The 23,003-nt window shown below is 35.3% G+C and overlaps 1 protein-coding gene and 1 long non-coding RNA gene across 10 annotated transcripts in view; one reads left to right on the top strand and one right to left on the bottom strand.

The window, feature by feature from the left end:
• The window catches only part of LOC129481165 (uncharacterized), a 32,802-nt gene extending 14,654 nt beyond the window's left edge, over positions 1–18,148 (bottom strand). Inside the window, exons 1-4 of one of the 2 annotated variants that reach the window (XR_008657278.2) lie at positions 18,004–18,126; positions 15,854–15,943; positions 3,231–3,395; positions 400–513 (exon numbers count right to left, since the gene is read on the bottom strand). This is a non-coding gene — a long non-coding RNA (uncharacterized lncRNA). Of the gene's footprint in view, positions 1–399; positions 514–3,230; positions 3,396–15,853; positions 15,944–18,003 lie in introns of both variants that reach the window. The other variant, XR_008657279.2, reaches the window with a different exon arrangement.
• Positions 1–22,168, top strand: part of MAP9 (microtubule associated protein 9) — a 46,385-nt gene extending 24,217 nt beyond the window's left edge. For 6 of the 8 annotated variants that reach the window (XM_063638302.1, XM_063638303.1, XM_063638307.1 and 3 more), the window contains 7 exons: positions 84–154; positions 1,710–1,878; positions 2,436–2,525; positions 4,259–4,420; positions 4,543–4,688; positions 4,870–5,002; positions 16,661–22,168. In XM_063638302.1, the coding sequence (XP_063494372.1) occupies positions 84–154; positions 1,710–1,878; positions 2,436–2,525; positions 4,259–4,420; positions 4,543–4,688; positions 4,870–5,002; positions 16,661–16,783 (894 nt within the window). In that variant the 3' untranslated portion in view covers positions 16,784–22,168. Of the gene's footprint in view, positions 1–83; positions 155–1,709; positions 1,879–2,435; positions 2,526–4,258; positions 4,421–4,542; positions 4,689–4,869; positions 5,003–10,331; positions 10,412–16,660 lie in introns of those variants that run through there. The other 2 variants (XM_063638305.1, XM_063638306.1) reach the window with 2 other exon arrangements.
• Positions 22,169–23,003: the final 835 nt, after the last annotated feature.

The following is a 23,003-nucleotide window of genomic DNA, read 5'->3' as shown; positions in this document are numbered from 1 at the left end:
GTGATTTACTGGCAGTTTGTCTTCTAAGCCTAACAAGGATAGTTGTCATGAATAAATCATCTTTGGCATTTTCTGTTTAATAGAAAACAATTGAAGATAGAAATATGAAGAATAAAAAGTCAACAAGTAATAGAGCATCCAGTGCATCTGCCAGGTAATAAAGTTACCAATATTTGTCATTTATGGGCTTGCATTCTAGCAAAGCTAGTTTTAATTTAACTTTCATAAAGTAAATTTCATTTGGTGTTACTGTATTTTCTCTTTATTTCCATTTCATAAAATGGAAGTAGTTACTTCATGATAAAACCCCTTGGTTGATGATATTATTTGAAATAAAGTAATTTATAAAAAGTAAGTCTATTACTGATTGTTATAGTGCCTGGAATGTTTATGCAATACCTTTGCTCTCCAGGATCGTCCTAGGAATATTTTTCTTCTTTCTTAATGTCAGTGATTAGGGATTCTCTGTGCTCCACACTGCTTCTGGAATAGAGCTTCTTTCTCCTACTTTTCCTGAGACATGCAATATAAAATGGTAATAAAGCTGAAGTCTAGCAATGATACTTATTCATTATCAAGCATCATTGTCTAACATGAGAAATTGTACTGAAAGCCTTCAGAATCTATGAACTAAGTAGGTTTATTAAAATGATTATCTATATAGCTTCATTCACACCAATGATAATGAATGCCTAACTCATAAGTGCTAATCAAAAACCTTCTGAATCTTTAAAATTATCGTTAGTCAAATTATCATTAATCAAATAAAACAGAGCTAGCAAGCTTTTTCTGTAAATGGCCAGTTAGCGCATATTTTAGGCTTTGTAGGCGATACAGTCTATATTGGAACTATTCATTTCTGCTATTTTAACAGGAAAGCAGCCACAGGCAAAACTTAAGTGAATGATTACAGCTATGGTGCAATAAACTTTGTATACCAAAACCAATGGCTGGCCAAATTTTCCCACCAATCCCTGACATAGATGGTACTATTCTTTCTAATTTTATATTTGGAATGCTTCATGTAACAAAATGATGAAAGAAAATATTAAAAGAGTGATTATAACCTACTGTATTGTTCTTTCCATGTAACTTGAGAAGTGGTCCATATTTCTTAAAATGTTTCTAATTACAAATATTTAAAAAGAACAGTCATTTTAAAGCTATATAACTTAAAGCTATAAAATTTAAATTATGTTGAAGGGGACATAAATATGTCCCCTTCAACATAATTTAATATTCTTTGTATACTAAGACTGTACATTTTACCTACATCATTTTCAAAGCAATTATAATTTGTTAAATTATAATGTAGTTTTCAATTTTTTTTTTTGAGATGGAGTCTCACTCTGTTGCTCAGGCTGGAGTGCAGTGGCATGATCTCTGCTCACTGCAACCTCTGCCTCCTGGGCTCAAGCTATCCTCCCACCTCAGCCTCCAGGGTAGCTATGACTACAGGCATGTGCCACCAGGCCAGCTAATTTTTTGTATTTTTGGTAGAGACAGGGTTTCACCATGTTGCCCAGGCTGGTCTGTAACTCCTGAGCTCAAGTCATCCACCCACTTTGGCCTTCCAAAGTGCTGGGATTGCAGGTGTGAGCCATCATGCCTGGCCAGTTTTCGAATATTATACATGCATATTCTATCAGATCTCTCTTCTACCAAATGCAATTGTAATATTTTGTCTTGATTCATTTGGATCTTTTCAGATTAATGACCTCTGAGTTTTTGAAGAAATCTAGTTCTAAAAGGAGAACTCCATCGACAACTACCTCTTCTCACTATTTAGGGACTTTAAAAGTCTTGGACCAAAAACCTTCACAGAAACAGAGCATAGAACCTGATAGAGCAGATAACATAAGGGCAGCTGTTTATCAGGTAAAAAAGGAAAATATTTTTAAGAGGAGAAGAATGATCACTTTCATAAGCCTACACTGTTTATAAAGAATAAAGTAATCCTGATAGAAAATGATGGTTTAATACTTAAATTTATTGAGAAAGACTTTCCCTTTAATACATGAGTAATCATATTTTACTAAATTATTTGCTTCCACACTTTGCATAACTGATTATAGTTGTTTTTAAAGAAAGAATATGCCATTGCAATTTATAGAAATATAGCACAAGCCAAAACATTGTAAAGTCTGTATATGTTTTCATTTTTTTCTTCTTGAAGTTTATATGAACAAAAGGAGTTATTATGAACAAAAAGTTATTAAATTTTTTCTTTCCTGAGATGATGTTAGGCATACATAGAAAAAAGATCTTATTAATTTATTCACAGTTCTAAAAGTCTTTTTTTTGTCTTTTTTTAAAGTAGAATAGTATACTTTAGAAAATTGTACATGTGAATTTCAGAGAAAATGTTAATATAAAGAATTCTAATTCATTTAAGAAATTTTAAATATTATATAACCTTTTTCTTGTTCTCATAGGAGTGGTTAGAAAAGAAAAATGTATATTTACATGAAATGCACAGAATAAAAAGAATTGAAAGTGAAAACTTAAGGATCCAAAATGAACAGGTATTCTGACATATAGAACTAAAAATGTTTTGGATTTTTATTTCAGTAAAATATCCCTGAATATATAACTTTTCTAAATCAGCTTTTTAAATGGCAAAGTAACTTGTATATTAAAGAAATGATTTCTGGTTTTACTTCTGTTTTACTTTATACATTTTAGTTTGATATAACTGTTTTACATGAAAACAGATTTTAATTTTGTATATGTATAGGATAGCTTTGTTCCTGCTGATTATGAAGTTATTATTGTTTATGAGCACGTAATTCACTTTTAAAAGTTGACTTCATTTAGAACTTAACCAAGAAGGCCAGGTACTGTGGCTCACACCTGTAATCCCAGTACTTTGGGAGGCCAAGGCAGATGGGATTCCTTGAGGTCTGCAGTTCGACACCAGCCTGGGCAATGTGGTGAAACCCCATCTCTACTAAAAATACAAAAATTAGCCAGGGATGGTGGTGGGCACCTGTAATCCCAGCTACTCAGGAGGCTGAGGTGGCAGGATCACTTAAACCCGAGAGGCGGAGGTTGTAGTTAGCTGAGATCGTGCCACTGTACTCCAGCCTAGGTGACAGAGACTCTGTCTCAAAAAAAAAATAAATAAAAGAAAGGCACGAGAAGATAAAGGATCATTAGACACTAGTTAGCCTTAAATTTTCCTCTTTTCTGTCTTGAATTTTATAAGTATCTTCAAGTCCAACCCCTACCTGAGCTCTTGATTTGTATCCTTTCCCATCGAATGGAGGTGAACTTTTGTTCCTGTCTCTTCTGTACTGAGTCTCTTCCTCTAACTCCTGCTTGTAATACGCTCAATTATTTCCTATCTTCTAAAGTCAAACTTCTGGACAAAAACTCCAGCGTGCTGTTCAATACTAAAAATAGATTTAGAAGAAAAATATTTTCCAAAGTGAACTGCACGATAATGCCTCAGTAGTGAAGGGAGCAGCCCTCCAGGGGGCGTGCCTGTCTGTTAACCACGTTCATAGCAGTATGCTGCTGTCGTCAGTGCCATACCCCTTCTCGTTTGATTTTCACAGCTCTGTGAGGTAGATAGTACTTTGACTTCTAAATTATGTTACCCCAATATTGAGGTTTTATGTCATTTAATATTGAACAATAAAGCAAACATAGAATATTATGGGATTAGATTGAAGGAAGTAAAATAATAACTTGCTATACAGTCTCCAACCTATTTTTCAGTCGAGCACATACTTTCAACATTTGGAATACATTTGTGCAGTAAGAACTTTATGTTTTGATACTATTCAAAATTAAGATTTAAACCAAAAATCTGCATCTTACTGCATGGCTTGGCCAATTTGCCTTACTCTAACTTACTTTATAAGCCCATAACTTTACTGATTTTTTTTCAAATATTTTATTATGAAAATTTTACTATACCATTTAGCCTATTACAGTTTATTTTGATATAATTTGTTTAGTACACTTTCAAAAATAATAGTTGACATCTTTCTCATTAATAGGTCAATATGTGATAAATGTTTTTAGAAAAGGACGTTTTAAAACCAATGAATAATTCAGATAACATTCTTTGTAAATTAACTTATCTAAGCCATTCTAAATAAATTACCTACTTTGAAAATTAATTTCTAAGTATAATGAATATCAGAGGACTAAAGATAAATGTATATGTGTATATTTATATGTAGCCATATTTGTGTCTATGTATATATACATATGTATGTATATCACTCTATTATTTTTTCCAATGTAGAAAAAAGCTGCTAAAAGAGAAGAAGCATTAGCATCATTTGAGGCCTGGAAGGCTATGAAAGAAAAGGAAGCAAAGAAAATAGCTGCCAAAAAGAGGCTTGAAGAAAAAAACAAGAAGAAAACTGAAGAGGAAAATGCTGCGAGAAAAGGAGAAGCACTACAAGTATTCGAGAACTTTGCACATCTTAATTATTTTAAAACATTTGAAATCCAAATTAATGATTAAACATATTTTTATTTATTTTCAAATATTCACAGTAAGAAAATTATTCTGAACTTTTTCAGGCTTTTGAAAAATGGAAAGAGAAAAAGATGGAATATCTTAAAGAGAAAAATAGAAAGGAGAGAGAATATGAAAGAGCAAAGAAACAGAAAGAGGAGGAAACTGTTGCCGAGAAAAAGAAAGATAATTTAACTGCTGTTGAAAAATGGTAATCCAAAATCATAAATATTTTGATATATTTTAAATTAATAACACTTCAGGATTTTATAAAATTTATTTACTTGAAATTTAGTAATGCATTTCAATTTCATTACTGTCAAAGATGTACTAGAGAATCTTTATTATATATTTTCCTTTAACTCTCCAGTGTTTTATACTATGCTCTATAGGAATGAAAAAAAGGAAGCTTTTTTCAAGCAAAAGGAAAAAGAAAAAATAAATGAGAAAAGAAAGGAAGAACTGAAAAGAGCTGAGAAAAAAGATAAAGATAAACAAGCTATTGATGAATATGAAAAATGGCTGGTAAGTATTTGTCAATGCACTTGTGTCTTTTTCATGTACCTTTTGTGTCATTTCTGTCCCTAATTCTAATTCTGTTTGCTCCAGACCTACTGATCATTTCTACCTGGAATCTACTTTGTTGAATTCAAGCTCTCCTCCTGCATATAGCATATTTTCTTTGATTTAGTCATTTCTATTAATGTTTCTACTATTCCCTCAAACACCCAGGCTTAAAACCTGTTACAATCTTCTTCCTTACCTGCATCCCCACATTTACCATTTACTATTCATGCCCATTCTTCCTTTGCTGTGATTCTCACATCTAACATAGAAAGAAGACAAGTATACTATTGAGGGTACTACGTGGTGGAACTTGGTCATGACAAAAAGTAACACTGAATTTAATAGTGAGAAAATTCTTCGATCTTTTATTCTCTTTTGATATTTCTGATGACCTCAAGGAGAATCTCTTATTTAGGCATTTTTAATGAAAGAGAGCAGGTTTGAGGTTTAGGAGGAGCAATAGCTAGCTGAACCAGATATGTGTATATATTTGATTTCACTTTACTTATCTTTATAAAAGTTACTTTTTGTTGATGTCAAGCAAAATACTATTTTCCATTTTAGAATATCAATATAAATATGCATTTTGTCCATTTTTATATAAGTAATACATTACTATGAATAAATACTTCACATAAGTAGGTAACACATTCGTATGAATAGTTAACGTATTTATGTGATTCAGCAACCAAAATTATAGTATTTTTGCACTAGAAGTCTATCCAGTCAGGTTTCCTATCAAACTTTAAAACAACTCATACCAATCAACTAAATCATCCAGGTTATTTTTGATTTGCATTTCTCTGGTTAGAATTGAGCTTGAATATCTTTTCATTTGTATACAGGCCATTTATCTATTATTTTCTCTGTAAATTGTCATTTCATAGACTTTGCACACTTTTCTATTAGATTGTTGGTTTTTTTTCCTTACTGATTTCTAGAATCTTTTGTTTTGTACTAGGGAAATTAGCCTATCGTTTTTTATATGAGTTGCAAATATTTTCCCCCACTATATTGTTGGTTTCCCGGCTTTCCTTATAGTATCTTATGCCATGAAGAATTTAAATTTTAGGTGTCAAATTTATGTCTTTTTTTTTGGCTGTTGATTTTCAAGCATAGTTGAAAAGACTTCCACTATTTGAGGTTAAACAAAATTCTCTCATTTTTCTTCTAACAACTTTGTTACTTTAATATCTTAATGTTTTAACATTTGTTCTGCTTAGAATTTACCCTGATACGTGGTGGGAAATATGATTTCAACTTTAGTTTTTCCAAATGTATCCTTTATAAAGTAGCCCATTTTTACCCATTGATTTGAGGTGCTGCTTCTATTATATGATACCTTCTTATATTTTCGGGTCTATTTCTTAACTTTCTGTTCCATTGGTCAGTCTCGTGATTCCAGTGCCACACTTCCATTATTAGGCTTGATGTGTCTAAATATCTGCTTGGATTCATCTCCCTTTATAGTTCTTCTTTCAGAGTCTTTCTGACCAGTCTTGTTTATTTATTTTTTCCATAAACTTAAGAATCAGCAGTAGTTAGAATGGTACATGGGACCAAAATGAGCTATTTAAAGATAGGATAAAAAGATAAAACAATAACAAACTTAAGAAACATGCCAGACCAGCATAAAGAAAATTGTAGAACTCTCCTGAACAACACAAATGAAGACTTGAGAAAATGGATCAGAATTGCCCATGCACAGAAACACACTTAACCTCATAGTGATGTTATAAAGATGTCAGCTCTCCCTGAAGTAATTTAATGCAATCTTAACAAAAGCCAGCAGGATTTACTCTGTGTGTTGACTTTAGTACTGCTATATGCTAATTTGACACAGAGAAATAGTAATAAAACAAGGTAATCAAAATTGGTTCAATTTTGAATGAAAAAGGTAGTGTTTCATGATGATTTCCTTAAGTTAATCTGTTAAATAATGCTATGTTCTAAAAAAAATTTTAAAGGCCACTTATATTAAGAAGATATACACTGACTGCTAGTATCAATTAGGGAAATTAAATGTAAACATTTGAGTTTTCCATTTTAATTCCATATCTTCATGAAAATGGAATAGAATTTCTTTAATAAGTCACATTTAGGTACACTATTTTTAATTATAGTACTTAATTACATTGTCATTCTCATCAGTCCTCTGAAGAACAAGAATTCCTCAAAGACCAAAGACAAAATAACATGTTTGATATCTAGTAAAATGTCTGCAAATATAGTACACCTATAAACACATAAACATACATGTTACAGATCGGTTCTCCTTCTTACCAAATTCTTACTGAAATTTGTTTGCAGATAGAATAGAAAAATTGCCCCTATATAGAAGTCTAATGACTTCAATTTTCATGGAAAACAACATCTCAAGCTTTTTGTACACAAACTAGTTTGAACAGTAAGCATTTCGTGGGTAATTGCTTTAGGGGAAAGTTAATAGCCAAAGATCAGGTAAGACTAAAATATTTTTCTTGCCAATTACCAGATTAATTCATCATTACCTTTAGTAAGAAAATGAGCAAAAAGCTCAATTTTCCACAGATGAATGTCAGAAGGACTTTTTAACAAGGTTCTTTTAATTACTATCAAGGTAACTATTGATCCTTTTGAATTGATATTACAGTTAATATAATTGTCTATTTGCTACCCTGGATTTACAGCTCCCTGCTAGTAAGATGAAGCATATTTCAAGTTACTGTCCCCCCATGTTAAGTGAAATTACAAAAAGAGATTTATTCAGTCAATTTCTATGGACACAGTCTGGTCACTGCTTTTCTTCCGCCTAGCTAGATGGTCTGCCTCTCTCTAAAATATTAAAATGATTGAAGATGATCTAATTACAGCTTTGCTTTTTTGAATTAAAATTCTGAAAGGAAGTTTCCTCTTTGCCTTATTAGAAATAGCAAGCAAAACAACATGACATGGAATGAGGATATGGGTGTTAACATTGACAAAAAAAAACAAACCTCCCACTTCACTTTGTTTGTTACGTGTGAATGGAAATCTTGTACTGTATTGCCATATTATTCTTGTGGCATTTATATATATACTGATGAAAAGATGCATACATACCTAATCATTTTCCATAATGCCTCTCCTCCCAAGCCATCAACCTGCAGAGGCAGGTTTCACTAAGTGTTTTCCTGCTCCTTGAGGAATATGAGAAAAATACCAAGATAAAGAAACTACCAAACCTTATAGTGTTAGCAGAGACGTAGAGGGACACCTGATGCCCCTCTTCCATTTCTTGTCTCCTGCCTTCTGCCAAGCCTTAGTCACAATCCAAGTTGTAAGATGGAAAGACCAGATCCTACTAATATTTCAAGTACACCTAGATAAATATTTAGATTTCATACTAATACGAAGATACTTAGTTATTTCTTTGATGGGAGGACATGAAGGGAAATGAAGTGATTCTCAAATTCATCTGTGGAATAAAAATATAGGATATAATATTTTGAGAATAATATGAAGTAGGACTATCCCTATCAAGCAATAAAATATGAATTTACCATTCCACTTCTGTGAATCATCATTATTTCTACTGTTCTGAATTGTTCCCACCATGTCCCAGGATACATAATCTTCCATAAAAATACACTCTCTGAACTCTGCATTTCCCTGTGTCTGTGGGCCTACTTTTGTCTACTTTTCTTTGTAGTGAAACATCTAGAAAGTTTTGCTTATACTTCCTTAGTTCCTTATGTCCTTTTCATTCACTTCCCACTTCAGTTTTGTCTTTGTCCTCATCACTACACCAAAATCACACTTTAAAAGTTACAGGTTTGCATCTAGACGGTCTATTGTGTGTTTCTGTCCCATTTCAGAATATCTCAGAATTCTGCAGTGTTGATTTCCTCCTCCTGCAGCTGTCACTTCCTTTGGCTGTCATGCTTCCCTGGTGTTCCCCTCACTTCTCTGCCTGGCTTCTATGTCATTCGTTGAATTCTTTTACCTGAGTTCTGCATGTTAACATGGGCTGTCAAGCCCCATATAATCTTAGTCCTCATCCATTTTTTTCTCACCTGGTGCCCCTCTTCCGTTTCTTGTCTCCTGCCTTCTGCCAAGCCTTAGTCACAATGGATATTTTTGTTTCCTCCCACAGCACAAATTTTTTTCCCACTCTCAGAGCCCTCACCACTACTGTTTGCTTTGCTTGCAAAGCTCTTCCCCGATATTTATCACGAGTGGCTTCTCTTATCCATCATGTCGCACTTCAAAGGGACTTTCCCTGAGTCCATTTTTTGTTAAAAGTAAATATTCTTTTTATTCCTTCTCATAGTTTTAAAACATGTTTCAGAGAAATTCACACAATTTGGAATTATCTGTTGTTTATTTTCTTGTTTGTTTCTGTCCATTTTGAAAGTTCCCTGGGGGACGGGGACCATATCTGTGTGTTGAGATTTTAAAAAATTATTTTTATTTGCAAATGACACATAAAAGTGCACATATTTATGGAATACAGTGTGATGTTTCCATCTACATTGTATACATTGTGTAACAATCAGAAATGACTCACAAAGGTAGGCAAAATGTTTGATGCAAAGATATCATTAATATTTATTATAGGAAAGTACACAAATTACTAAAAATTAAAGGCAAATACCATACATTTAAATGGGCCAAATAATTGAGCAGAAAATTTACAAAAGGCTAAAGAAATGTTTGAAAATGTGCTCAAGTTCAATAATAAACATGGGGCAGAATTTTTTTTTTCTTTCTTTTTTTATTATTATACTTTAGGTTTTAGGGTACATGTGCACAATGTGCAGGTTTGTTACATATGTATCCATGTGCCATGTTGTTTTGCTGCACCCATTAACTCGTCATTTAGCATTAGGTATATCTCCTAATGCTGTCCGTCTCCCATCCCCCCACCCCACAACAGTCCTGGGAGTGTGATGTTCCCCTTCCTGTGTCCATGAGTTCTCACTGTTCAATTCCCACCTATGATTGAGAACATATGGTGTTTGGTTTTTCGTCCTTGTGATAGTTTACTGAGAATAATGTTTTCCAGTTTCATCCATGTCCCTACAAAGGACATGATGAGCTCATCATTTTTTATGGCTGCATAGTATTCCATGGTGTATATGTGCCACATTTCCTTAATCCAGTCTATCATTGTTGGACATTTGGGTTGGTTCCAAGTCTTTGCTATTGTGAATAGTGCCACAATAAACATACGTGTGCATGTGTCTTTATAGCAGCATGATTTATTGTCCTTTGGGTATATACCCAGTAATGGGATGGCTGGGTCAAATGGTATTTCTGGTTCTAGATCCCTGAGGAATCGCCATACTGACTTCCACAATGGTTGAACTAGTTTACAGTCCCACCAACAGTGTAAGTGTTCCTATTTCTCCACATCCTCTCCAGCACCTGTTGTTTCCTGACTTTTTAATGATGGCCATTCTAACTGGTGTGAGATGGTATCGCACTGTGGTTTTGATTTGCATTTCTCTGATGGCCAGTGATGATGAGCATTTTTTCATGTGTTTTTTGGCTGCATAAATGTCTTCTTTTGAGAAGTGTCTGTTCATGTCCTTCGCCCACTTTTTGATGGGGTTATTTGTTTTTTTCTTGTAAATTTGTTTGAGTTCATTGTAGATTCTGGATATAAGCCCTTTGTCAGATGAGTAGGTTGCAAAAATTTTCTCCCATTGTGTAGGTTGCCTATTCACTCTGATGGTAGTTTCTTTTGCTGTGCAGAAGCTCTTTAGTTTAATTAGATCCCATTTGTCAATTTTGGCTTTTGTTGCCATTGCTTTTGGTGTTTTAGACATGAAGTCCTTGCCCACGCCTATGTCCTGAATGGTATTGCCTAGGTTTTCTTGTAGGATTTTAATGGTTTTAGGTCTAACATTTAAGTCTTTAATCCATCTTGAATTAATTTTTGTATAAGGTGTAAGGAAGGGATCCAGTTTCAGCTTTCTACATATGGCTAGCCAGTTTTCCCAGCACCATTTATTAAATAGGGAATCCTTTCCCCATTGCTTGTTTTTGTCAGGTTTGTCAAAGATCAGATAGTTGTAGATATGCGGCATTATTTCTGAGGGCTCTGTTCTGTTCCATTGATCTATGTTTCTGTTGTGGTACCAGTACCATGCTGTTTTGGTTACTGTAGCCTTGTAGTATAGTTTGAAGTCAGGCAGCGTGATGCCTCCAGCTTTGTTCTTTTGGCTTAGGATTGACTTGGCGATGCGGGCTCTTTTTTGGTTCCATATGAACTTGAAAGTAGTTTCTTCCAATTCTGTGAAGAAAGTCATTGGTAGCTTGATGGGGATGGCATTGAATCTATAAATTACCTTGGGCAGTATGGCCATTTTCACGATATTGATCCTTCCAACCCATGAGCATGGAATGTTCTTCCATTTGTTTGTATCCTCTTTTATTTCATTGAGCAGTGGTTTGTAGTTCTCCTTGAAGAGGTCCTTCACATCCCTTGTAAGTTGGATTCCTAGGTATTTTATTCTCTTTGAAGCAATTGTGAATGGGAGTTCACTCATGATTTGGCTCTCTGTTTGTCTGTGATTGGTGTACAAGAATGCTTGTGATTTTTGTACATTGATTTTGTATCCTGAGACTTTGCTGAAGTTGCTAATCAGCTTGAGATTTTGGGCTGAGACGATGTGGTTTTCTAGATATACAATCATGTCATCTGCAAACAGGGACAATTTGACTTCCTCTTTTCCTAATTGAATATCCTTTATTTCCTTCTCCTGCCTCATTGCCCTGGCCAGAACTTCCAGCACTATGTTGAATAGGAGTGGTGAGAGAGGGCATCCCTGTCTTGTGTCAGTTTTCAAAGGGAATGCTTCCAGTTTTTGCCCATTCAGTATGATATTGGATGTGGGTTTGTCATAGATAGCTCTTACTATTTTGAGATATGTCCCATCAATACCTAATTTATTGAGAGTTTCTAGCATGAAGGGTTGTTGAATTTTGTCAAAGGCCTTTTCTGCATCTATTGAGATAATCATGTGGTTTTTGTCTTTGGTTCTGTTTATATGCTGGATTATATTTATTGATTTGCGTATGTTGAACCAGCCTTGCATCCCAGGGATGAAGCCCACTTGATCATGGTGTATATAAGCTTTTTGATGTGCTGCTGGATTCGGTTTGCCAGTATTTTATTGAGGATTTTTGCATCAATGTTCATCAAGGATATTGGTCTGAAATTCTCTTTTTTGGTTATGTCTCTGCCAGGCTTTGGTATCAGGATGATGCTGGCCTCATAAAATGTGTTAGGGAGGATTCCCTCTTTTTCTATTGATTGGAATAGTTTCAGAAGGAATGGTACCAATTCCTCCTTGTACCTCTGGTAGAATTCGGCTGTGAATCCATCTGGTCCTGGACTCTTTTTGGTTGGTAAGCTACTGATTATTGCCACAATTTCAGAGCCTGTTATTGGTCTATTCAGAGATTCAACTTCTTCCTGGTTTAGTCTTGGGAGGGTGTATTTGTCGAGGAATTTATCCATTTCTTCTAGATTTTCTAGTTTATTTGCATAGAGGTGTTTGTAGTATTCTCTGATGGTAGATTGTATTTCTGTAGGATTGGTGGTGATATCCCCTTTTTCATTTTTTATTGCGTGTATTTGATTCTTCTCTCTTTTCTTCTTTATTAGTCTTGGTAGCGGTCTATCAATTTTGTTGATCTTTTCAGAAAACCAGCTCCTGGATTCATTAATTTTTTGAAGGGTTTTTTGTGTCTCTATTTCCTTCAGTTCTGATCTGATTTTAGTTATTTCTAGCCTTCTGCTAGCTTTTGAATATGTTTGCTCTTGCTTTTCTAGTTCTTTTAATTATGATGTTAGGGTGTCAATTTTGGATCTTTCCTGCTTTCTGTTGTGGGCATTTAGTGCTATAAATTTCCCTCTACACACTGCTTTGAATGTGTCCCAGAGATTCTGGTATGTTGTGTCTTTGTTCTCGTTGGTTTCAAAGAACATCTTTATTTCTGCCTTCATTTCATTATGTACCCAATAGTCATTCAGGAGCAGGTTGTTCAGTTTCCATGTAGTTGAGCGGTTTTAAGTGAGTTTCTTAATCCTGAGTTCTAGTTTGATTGCACTGTGGTCTGAGAGACAGTTTATTATAATTTCTGTTCTTTTACATTTGCTGAGGAGAGCTTTACTTCCAACTCTGTGGTCAATTTTGGAATAGGTGTGGTGTGGTGCTGAAAAAAACGTATATTCTGTTGATTTGGGGTGGAGAGTTCTGTAGATGTCTATTAGGTCCGCTTTGTGCAGAGCTGCGTTCAATTTCTGGATATCCTTGTCAACTTTCTGTCTCGTTGATCTGTCTAATGTTGACATTGGGGTGTTAAAATCTCCCATTATTATTGTGTGGGAGTTTAAGTCCCTTTGTAGGTCACTCAGGACTTGCTTTATGAATCTGGGTGCTCCTGTGTTGGGTGCATATATATTTAGGATAGTTAGCTCTTCTTGTTGAATTGATCCCTTTACCATTATGTAATGGCCTTCTTTGTCTCTTTTGATCTTTATTGGTTTAAAGTCTATTTCATCAGAGACTAGGATTGCAACCCCTGCCTTTTTTTGTTTTCCATTTGCTTGATAGATCTTCCTTCATCCCTTTATTTTGAGTTTATGTGTGTCTCTGCACGGGAGATGTGTTTCCTGAATACAGCACACTGATGGGTCTTGACTCCTTATCCAGTTTGCCAGTCTGTGTCTTTTAATTGGAGCATTTAGCCCATTTACATTTAAAGTTAATATTGTTATGTGTGAATTTGATCCTGTCATTATGATGTTAGTTGGTTATTTTGCTCATTAGTTGATGCAGTTTCTTCCTAGCCTCGATGGTCTTTACAATTTGGCATGTTTTTGCAGGGGCTGGTACCGCTTGTTCCTTTCCATGTTTAGTGCTTCCTTTAGGAGCTCTTTTAGGGCAGGCCTGGTGGTGACAAAATCACTCAGCATTTGCTTGTCTGTAAAGTATTTTATTTCTCCTTCACTTATGAAGCTTAGTTTGGCTGGATATGAAATTCTGGGTTGAAAATTCTTTTCTTTAAGAATGTTGAATATCGGCCCCCACTCCCTTCTGGCTTGTAGAGTTTCTGCTGAGAGATCAGCTGTTAGTCTGATGGGCTTCCCTTTGTGGGTAACCTGACCTTTCTCTCTGGCTGCCCTTAACATTTTTTCCTTCATTTCAACTTTGGTGAATCTGACAATTATGTGTCTTGGAGTTGCTCTTCTCGAGGAGTATCTTTGTGGTGTTCTGTGTATTTCCTGAATTTGAATGTTGGCCTGCCTTGCAAGATTGAGGAAGTTCTCATGGATAATATCTTGCAGAGTGTTTTCCAACTTGGTTCCATTCTCCCCGTCATTTTCAGGTACACCAATCAGACGTAGGTTTGGTCTTTTCACATAGTCCCAAATTTCTTGGAGGCTTTGTTCGTTTCTTTTTATTCTTTTTTCTCTAAACTTCCCTTCTTGCTTCATTTCATTCATTTCATCTTCCATCACTGATACCCTTTCTTCCAGTTGATCGCATCTGCTACTGAGGCTTCTGCAATCTTCGCGTAGTTCTCGAAACTTGGCTTTCAGCTCCATCAGCTGCTTTAAGCCCTTCTCTCCATTGGTTATTCTAGTTATCCATTTGTCTAATTTTTTTTCAAAGTTTTTAACTTCTTTGCTATTGTTTTGAATTTCCTCCCGTAGCTTGGAGTAGTTTGATCTTCTGAAGCCTTCTTCTCTCAACTCGTCAAAGTCATTCTCTATCCAGCTTTGTTCCATTGCTGGTAAGGAACTGTGTTCCTTTGGAGGAGGAGAGGTGCTCTGCTTTTTAGAGTTTCCAGTTTTTCTGCTCTGTTTTTTCCCCATCTTTGTGGTTTTATCTACTTTTGGTCTTTGATGATGGTGATGTACATATGGGTTTTTGGTGTGGATGTCCTTTCTGTTTGCTAGTTTTCCTTCTACCAGACAGGACCCTCAGCTGCAGGTCTGTTGGAGTTTGCTAGAGGTCCACTCCAGACCCTGTTTGGCTGGGTGTCAGCAGCGGTGGCTGCAGAACAGTGGATTTTCGTGAGACCACAAATTCAGCTGTCTGATAGTTCCTCTGGAAGTTTTGTCTCAGAGGAGTACCCGGCCGACTGAGGTGTCAGTCTGTCCCTACTGGGGGATGCCTCCCAGTTAGGCTGCTCGGGGGTCAGGTACCCACTTTAGGAGGCAGTCTGTCCGTTCTCAGATCTCCAGCTGCGTGCTGGGAGAACCACTACTCTCTTCAAAGCTGTCAGTCAGACAGGGACATTTAAGTCTGCAGAGGTTCCTGCTGAATTTTTGTTTGTGCCCTGCCCCCAGAGGTGGAGCCTACAGAGGCAGGCAGGCATCCCTGAGCCGTGGTGGGCTCCACCCAGTTCGAGCTTCTTGGCTGCTTTGTTCACCTAAGCAAGCCTGGGAAATGGCGGGCGCCCCTCCCCCAGCCTCGCTGCCGCCTTGCGGTTTGATCTCAGACTGCTGTGCTAGCAATCAGCGAGACTCCATGGGCATAGGACCCTCCGAGCCAGGTGCGGGACACAATCTCCTGGTGTGCCGTTTTCCAGGCCCGTTGGAAAAGCGCAGTATTAGGGTGGGACTGACTTGATTTTCCTGGTGCCGTCTGTTACCCCTTTCTTTGACTAGGAAAGGGAACTCCCTGACCCCTTGTGCTTCCCGAGTGAGGCAATGCCTCGCCCTGCTTCGGCTCGTGCACAGTGCGCTGCACCAACTGTCCTGCACCCACTGTTTGGCACTCCCTAGTGAGATGAACCCAGTACCTCAAACGGAAATGCAGAAATCACCTGTCTTCTGTGTCGCTCAGGCTGGGAGCTGTAGACCAGAGCTGTTCCTATTCGGCCATCTTGGCTCCACCCTCGAGGCAGAATTTTTAACTGTTTGTAAAAAATTTGAAGTGTCTCATACTGTCATGACATATTGAAACTTTGCACCCAGTAAATTTACTTCTGAAAATTTGTTCTCACGAAGTCACCACCAACTTATAATAGTTACTATATTTGAGTTATAATTGTAGGTCTTTTTTTCTATTTTATACAATTCTTTTTTAATGTTTTCACTTTTAAAGTTTAAAAAATTAAGTGATATTAATACCTGTACTTGCAAATTGGCAATGTTTCCTATTTTTTTTCTTGTTTCCATTTTTTCTTTGTTTGTTTTTTTGAGTCAGAGTCTCACTCTGTTGCCCAGGCTGGAATGCAGTGGTGCAATCTTGGCTCACTGCAACCTCCACCTCCCAGGCTCAAGCAATCCTCCCATCTCAGCCTCCTAAGTAGCTGGAACTATAGGCATGCACCGCCACACCTGGCTAATTTTTGTATTGTTTTGTAGAGATGATGTTTCACCGTGTTTCCCAGGCTGGTCTCGAACTCCCAGGCTCAAACAATCCACCCACCTTAGTCTCCTAAAGTGCTGGGATTACTGGCGTGAGCCACCATGCCTGGCCCTACCTATTGTTTCTTTATGATCTGTTAAACTAGGAAGTGATATATAAATATCCTATAATGGATTATTTTGTTCTTCAGCAAATAACCTGATTTGAAAATAATAATCATATATGTAAATAAATTTATAGTGTTCTATTTTCTCTTTAGGAAAATAAGGAAAGACAAGAAAGAATTGAACGAAAACAGAAGAAACGTCATTCCTTTCTTGAAAGTGAGGCACTTCCTCCGTGGAGCCCTCCAAGCAGAACTGTGTTCGCAAAAGGGTTTTGATAATTCTAGTTCTTACATTATTTAGTTATTTATTGGTTTGCCAATATTAGCCATAGATTTAAAACCATTCAATTATTTATAGTTAGAGGAATATATTTTAATTAAATGCCAGACACTCCTGCTGATAATGAAAGAGATACTTTGGAGTGTAATCAGTGAAAGCATTTTTTTGAACTGTAGATAAACTGCCTCAAATGAAGATCTAATAATCAGATTGTTTTTACCATTAAGATACATAAGATTTTATCATGTCCTGATAATTCTTATAGTGGAGTGATTCATGATCTTTTTCATTAAGCTCTGTATGTTATTTAAGTATATTTAATTCCAGTAATAAAAAGGAAATCATCTAGGTACCATAATGATAGAAATTATTCCTTTTGTGGATGATTGTGAATCTAGATTCAGGTTTTTAAATGAATGGTCGCTGGGAAGTGTGCATATATTATTCCTTCTGAAACTGATGTTTAGCTCAGAGCAGTTGCGTTTGTACTGTGCAAGTTAGAATTTTGATCAATTGAGGCAGTAGTTCAGTAGAACTCTAATAATCAAGGCTTTTTATTTAAGAATTTTGCCTTATGTTTTAATATGAGTATACTTTATCTGTTCCAGGCTTATGTGACAATCATAGGCACTTTATAGTGAGTCCACCTCTGAAATTTTTCTTTCTGAATTCTATCTCACTTTATTATTTCAGTGATACCAAAAGACATCAATGTCACAGTAGTGATGTGTATTAGTTATGGAAATTCCATAGGAGTTCAAGGTCATCATCACTATAATTATTTTTCCAGACTAAAGCCATAAAGGTGATTTAGGCAATTATTGTCATCTTAGCTAGTCCAGTTTTATAGCTTATATTCAGAAGACAGCTGTATGGGAAGGTAAATATGTTGACAATGTCCACAAGCCTTTATTTATTTATTTATTTATTTGATCTCTGCATGTCCTTGTAGTAACTGGTCTTATATTTGACCTGGTCATCTGGTTTAAGACAGACCAAGTGTATGCTCACAGAGTTGAAATGCATTAGTCAATAGTGCAATGTGGAGATGATGGATGAGAATACACAGTTCCTATTTATTGAGCATCTAATATATAATCTCTACTGGATGTTTACAAATGTATTTAACATCTTTACAACAACTTTTCAGGGTAGGTGTTACTGGCTTCATCTTACATATAAAAATACTGACGCTCAGATAAACCAAGTAACTTACCGTCCATCTGGAGTGTGCCTGAATTGAGATCAAACGGGATTCAGTCTGTCTCACTGAATCTGCCTCCTTCTGAAATCTCTATGCTCTTTTTCACACTTCTCTGTAGCCTCAGAGACTGCTAAGTTCTGTCAAGACCTCTGCATAATATCAACGTTACAAACAAACACGTTTTAACTTTTAGAGCCTAAAATCATGTATTGTTATCCAAAGATGATCTTTCTCTACAGAAATAGCTGCTTGTTCTTAGAGATGGTGGAGTCATTAAATCTATAAAGTGAGATAAAAATCCATAAGATTTCATGAGTTACTCAGGCATCTTATAACTACTATCAGAATATCAGAAAACTCAGCAAGTTATGTGACAAAGGCTTTGAGAGGTCACTCCAGACGTTTCACATACTGAGCGTCAGCCTTCTTGCTACAGTGCATGTGCAAGATAAGATGTCATAGGCTGCTTTGTAAGATTGTATCAGTGCTATAGACAATTAAGAGAAATTTCATAGATAAAACTAGAACCCTTTCTATATGGCCAGAACTATAATACTTTATGAAATTGATCTGATTATCAGCAATATGTAGTATCAGCATGGAATTTAGGACCTCTTTTACTCATTCCTGTGTCCCCCATAGTACCAAAAACAGTGCCTGCCAAAATAGATTAAGTGTTTATTGTATTAGCTGTTTAGAGCTAAAAAGATATTTACAAATTCCAGAGAAGTAAAAGGAAAAAAATTGAAAAAGGTACAGCTGCTTTTGGGGATGTGAGATCATGAATGTATATCTTACAGATTTCACATTAATTATTTACTTTCCAATTATTTTCTAATACATGATCATATTTAGTGGCTAACCGTTATTACCTCTTAGGTTGTTGTGAGAACTGAGTTAATTAATGTAAAGTATTTGACACATAATAAGGACTTAAATGTTCATTGTTGTCATTATTGATTTATTACCATGAGCCCTACATTTCCCCATTTAATGAGTGTGAGAACATTAACATAGATAGGGTTGATAATGGTTATTTGACATTATACATTTTTAGCAAGAAGAAATTTCTGTCTTGCTGGCTAGTCCAGGCTGTAACACTCAAAAAAAATATAGAAAGATGCCTTGTATTACGGCCTTCCTAAAAAGAAAGCTAAGTAAGTATTAATTTCTTAGGATTGTTTCTGAGGTAGGATGAGGTGTTTGCATAGATGCAACAAGTCATTCACTTCAATTTTTTTTGGTCTTACTATGATAAATAACATATTATTTCCTGTTTACAGCAACCTGCTCTGAAATTAACTAGTTGAATAAAATCACCTCTTCTAGCACAAATAAAGCTGAGTTTGGGGAGGTGGGTGAAAATACAGCACTGTTGTTTACTTCCTAAGATCCAAGGGAGAGAATCAAGGTTGGTAATATTCTCTTGAATATACATTTACCTATTTAAAAGGTATGATTTTCCCATATTTCCTTAGGAAGTATGTCATGTCAATATAGATATTTATTCATTAGGTTTACATTAATTTGTATAATAAGGGAATGTTTAATTCAAATTAAGGACATTAAAAGTATATAGACTTTCATATAAAAGTTCCGGTTTGATAAATTGCGTTGATCACTTAAAGAATGCAGAGATCTCAAAGTAAAGAAAACAAATTTTATGAATATTTTAAAACATTACTTAAAACAAGTTTCCTTAAAAAGCACATTTGTGGATAAGTTTAAATATTACTACTAAATAATAAAGTAGTATACAGAATTTAAGTTTCATAATAATGAAGAAAGTGGTAATGCTATGTAACTTAAAAGACGCAATATGGCATTTTAGATCAAGAGGTTAAAGTTTTCTTGATGAAAGAAAGTAACTATGGGGTAAAAATATTCCAGTGGTTTGTATTTGCTTCATACCTCAAAAATGTTAGTCCATTTATTGTTTAAAGTTATATTGAAACTGATATTTTCACTGTTGCCAAAGCAGTACCTGACAGTAGATAGGTATCCACAGTCTTATGTTCCTTAGAGTTATAGAACTATGCCTCTGAAAGGGGTTTTAATACTTTAATAAACCTGGCCTAAACTGTTTAATTTCTAAGTTGAAGAAACTGATTGTCAAGTACTTTGACTTGTCCAATCTCATACAACTAACTATGGTACATCTAGAGTTAGATCTCAGTATCAGGTGTCCCGTTGTATTCTGCTCACCATTCCACAATTTCGATATTGATAAAACTTTCAAACTAACTTTTGAACTGTGGTTATTATTAATTTAGTTGATTCATGTCCTCTTATTTATCTCCTTACTCCTCCACTGCCGCCTTCATAACTGTCCACCAGATCAAAGCTATTTGGGTACCTACACTTTAAAGTGTGGGGAAATAATGAAGTTTCTTAAATCCTGTGTCATGGACTAAGATACAGTAAAGAAAAGGAATTTCACAAAGTAGGGGAAATTACATGTTAGTTATAATCATTCCCAAGAATAAACTAGTAAAGGAAACTTAGATTTCCCTAATTTAATCTTGACTCCGATTTCGATAGTGCTATATAAAAAGGTATTTAAACCCATATGCTTCCTTTTACATAAGAGAAAGATATCAACTTTCCTAGTTTGCATTTACACTGGCTAATAGGATAATAAAATGCTGTGTAGATGTTAAACTGGAAGTTTCTCTGAGTTATTTTTACTTTAAAATTTCATGTGATTATGCCATTTTGAATATGTATATTACATGTAATTGTATAATGTTAACTTGGGTAGGCAAAATTCTTGGTATTGAATTTAGGATGTTTAAAAAATTATTGAGAAGATACTAATGTCTGCTTTTTGATAGCATATTTTCATGTAATGTTTAATGTATTAAAATCAACCATTCAAGATTTATTTTATTGGGTGACACTATTGACTGTGTTCCAAAATGCCCATAGTGTTAGGAAATGTGGTGTGAGTTTTATTTGTGGGCTAAGGATGAAATAATCATATTATGCTAATATACCTTTTATTATAAACGACTAAAAATTTGGATATAAAACTGATGTTTTACTACACAAATTACAGAGAGAGATAATATAATTATATAATTATTAAATAATTAGAAACTGCAAATAAGCAAAAGTCGCCCATGTTCCCAGTTCTCATCTCCCAAAGATAATTATAACTAACATTTTGTACTCTTCCCATTAATTAGTTTCTAGTGTACTTTCTCCTGTAGCTGAAATTAAGCTGAGAAAAAAGGAAGAGAGAGTTCCTTCCTCCTCTGTCTCCCACTCTGTCTCTCTCCTGTGCTATCTGTGTGTATATACAAATATGTATGCATATATATAATGTACATAATATATATAAAATACAAATACTAATGTGCATATGTGCATATTTTCAAACATACACATATTTTTTATTATTTGAAATAATGAGATCAGACTACATACTGGTAGCCAGATTTTTTTCACTCAGTGATATATCATGAACATATTTCCATGCTAATATAATTTTCTAATAATTTTAGATGCTGTAACTACAATTTAATTGTTAATGGGCAATTTGTTGCTTTACAAATGGTAAATTATATGATAAATAATATGATCATTATTCTTGTAGCCAATATCATTATTAGAAATGATGGGCCAGGCGCAGTGGCTCATGCTTGTAATCCCAGCACTTTGGGAGGCCGAGGCGGGCGGATCACGAGGTCAGGAGATTGAGACCACGGTGAAACCCCGTCTCTACTAAAAATACAAAAAATTAGCCGGGCGTGGTGGCGGGCGCCTGTAGTCCCAGCTACTCGGAGAGGCTGAGGCAGGAGAATGGCGTGAACCCGGGAGGCGGAGCTTGCAGTGAGCCGAGATTGCGCCACTGCACTCCAGCCTGGGCGACAGAGCGAGACTCCGTCTCAAGAAAAAAAAAAAAAGAAATGATGGACCGCATTAAAGCTATAAAATTAAATAAGAATTTATAAATGTAAGGAATTATTCAGACATCTTGTATCTAGTATTACAATTTCAGAAAACTCAGCAGGTTATATGACATATACACTTTGAGATAGTCACTCAGAAGTTTTCACATATAGGATTAACCTTGCTGCAGTGCATGTGCAAGATTAAAAAAGATGTCATGGGTCACTTTGTAATGTCCTATCATTGCTGTTGATAAATAAAGGAAATGTTGTTATAAATAAAACTAGATGCCTTTTTATATTTCCAGAACCATAAGACATAGAAGGTGAGTTGTTTAATGGGTATAGAATTTCAGTTTTTGCAGGATGAAAGTTCTGGAGAGCACTTGCACGTCAGTGAGAGTGTATGTAACACTACTGAACCCTACACTTAAAAATGGTTAAGATGGTAAATTTTACATATATTTGGCCACAGTTTCAAAACCACAAAGCAATAATAATAATGCTTACTTACTTGCTCATATAAGAGAGATATAGAGAAGATGTCTTCCCTGATTATAGAATGTCTTTTGTTTGGTCTGACTGGACCAACTTGCTCATCTCAGATGAGTCATCATTGATTCAATTACAGTTGCCAGGAGAATGTCAGATGCTGAAGGACTTAAACCTGGATTGAATACTGAGTAAGAAAGCAACAGTTCAGGTAAATCTCCTAGTAACTCTTCATTTCAGATTTTGTTCTTGAACCTGCTTTATTTTTGACATAAGCTTTAGGGTTCTTGTTATGCTTTTAAAACCATATCATATTATGATTTCTGGGAGACTTGCAGTAACCGTACACAATAATGTAATCCATTCACTTGAAGTAGATATGATGAAATGAATCTCCATCTAGAGGTTAATTGAGTTCAGTTATATTTCTGTATGCATGGCCACATAACTTTTAAAAATAACTCCATGGTGTTCATGGATCCCCTTTGAGGGAAGTCTACTGTGATTCCTACCCATCCCACACACAGTGTAACTTACTCTTCTCTACTCTGTTTCCCTACCCTAAATAACTGTTATTGAAGGCCACACCTTTTAAAGTGTATACGTCTATTTTCCAACTTAAATGAG

The sequence above is a fragment of the Symphalangus syndactylus genome, chromosome 4, assembly GCF_028878055.3.
Source record: "Symphalangus syndactylus isolate Jambi chromosome 4, NHGRI_mSymSyn1-v2.1_pri, whole genome shotgun sequence".
Classification (NCBI taxonomy): domain Eukaryota; kingdom Metazoa; phylum Chordata; class Mammalia; order Primates; family Hylobatidae; genus Symphalangus; species Symphalangus syndactylus.
Note: the sequence above shows the minus strand (reverse complement) of the source record. Positions and strands in the feature narration are given on the sequence as shown.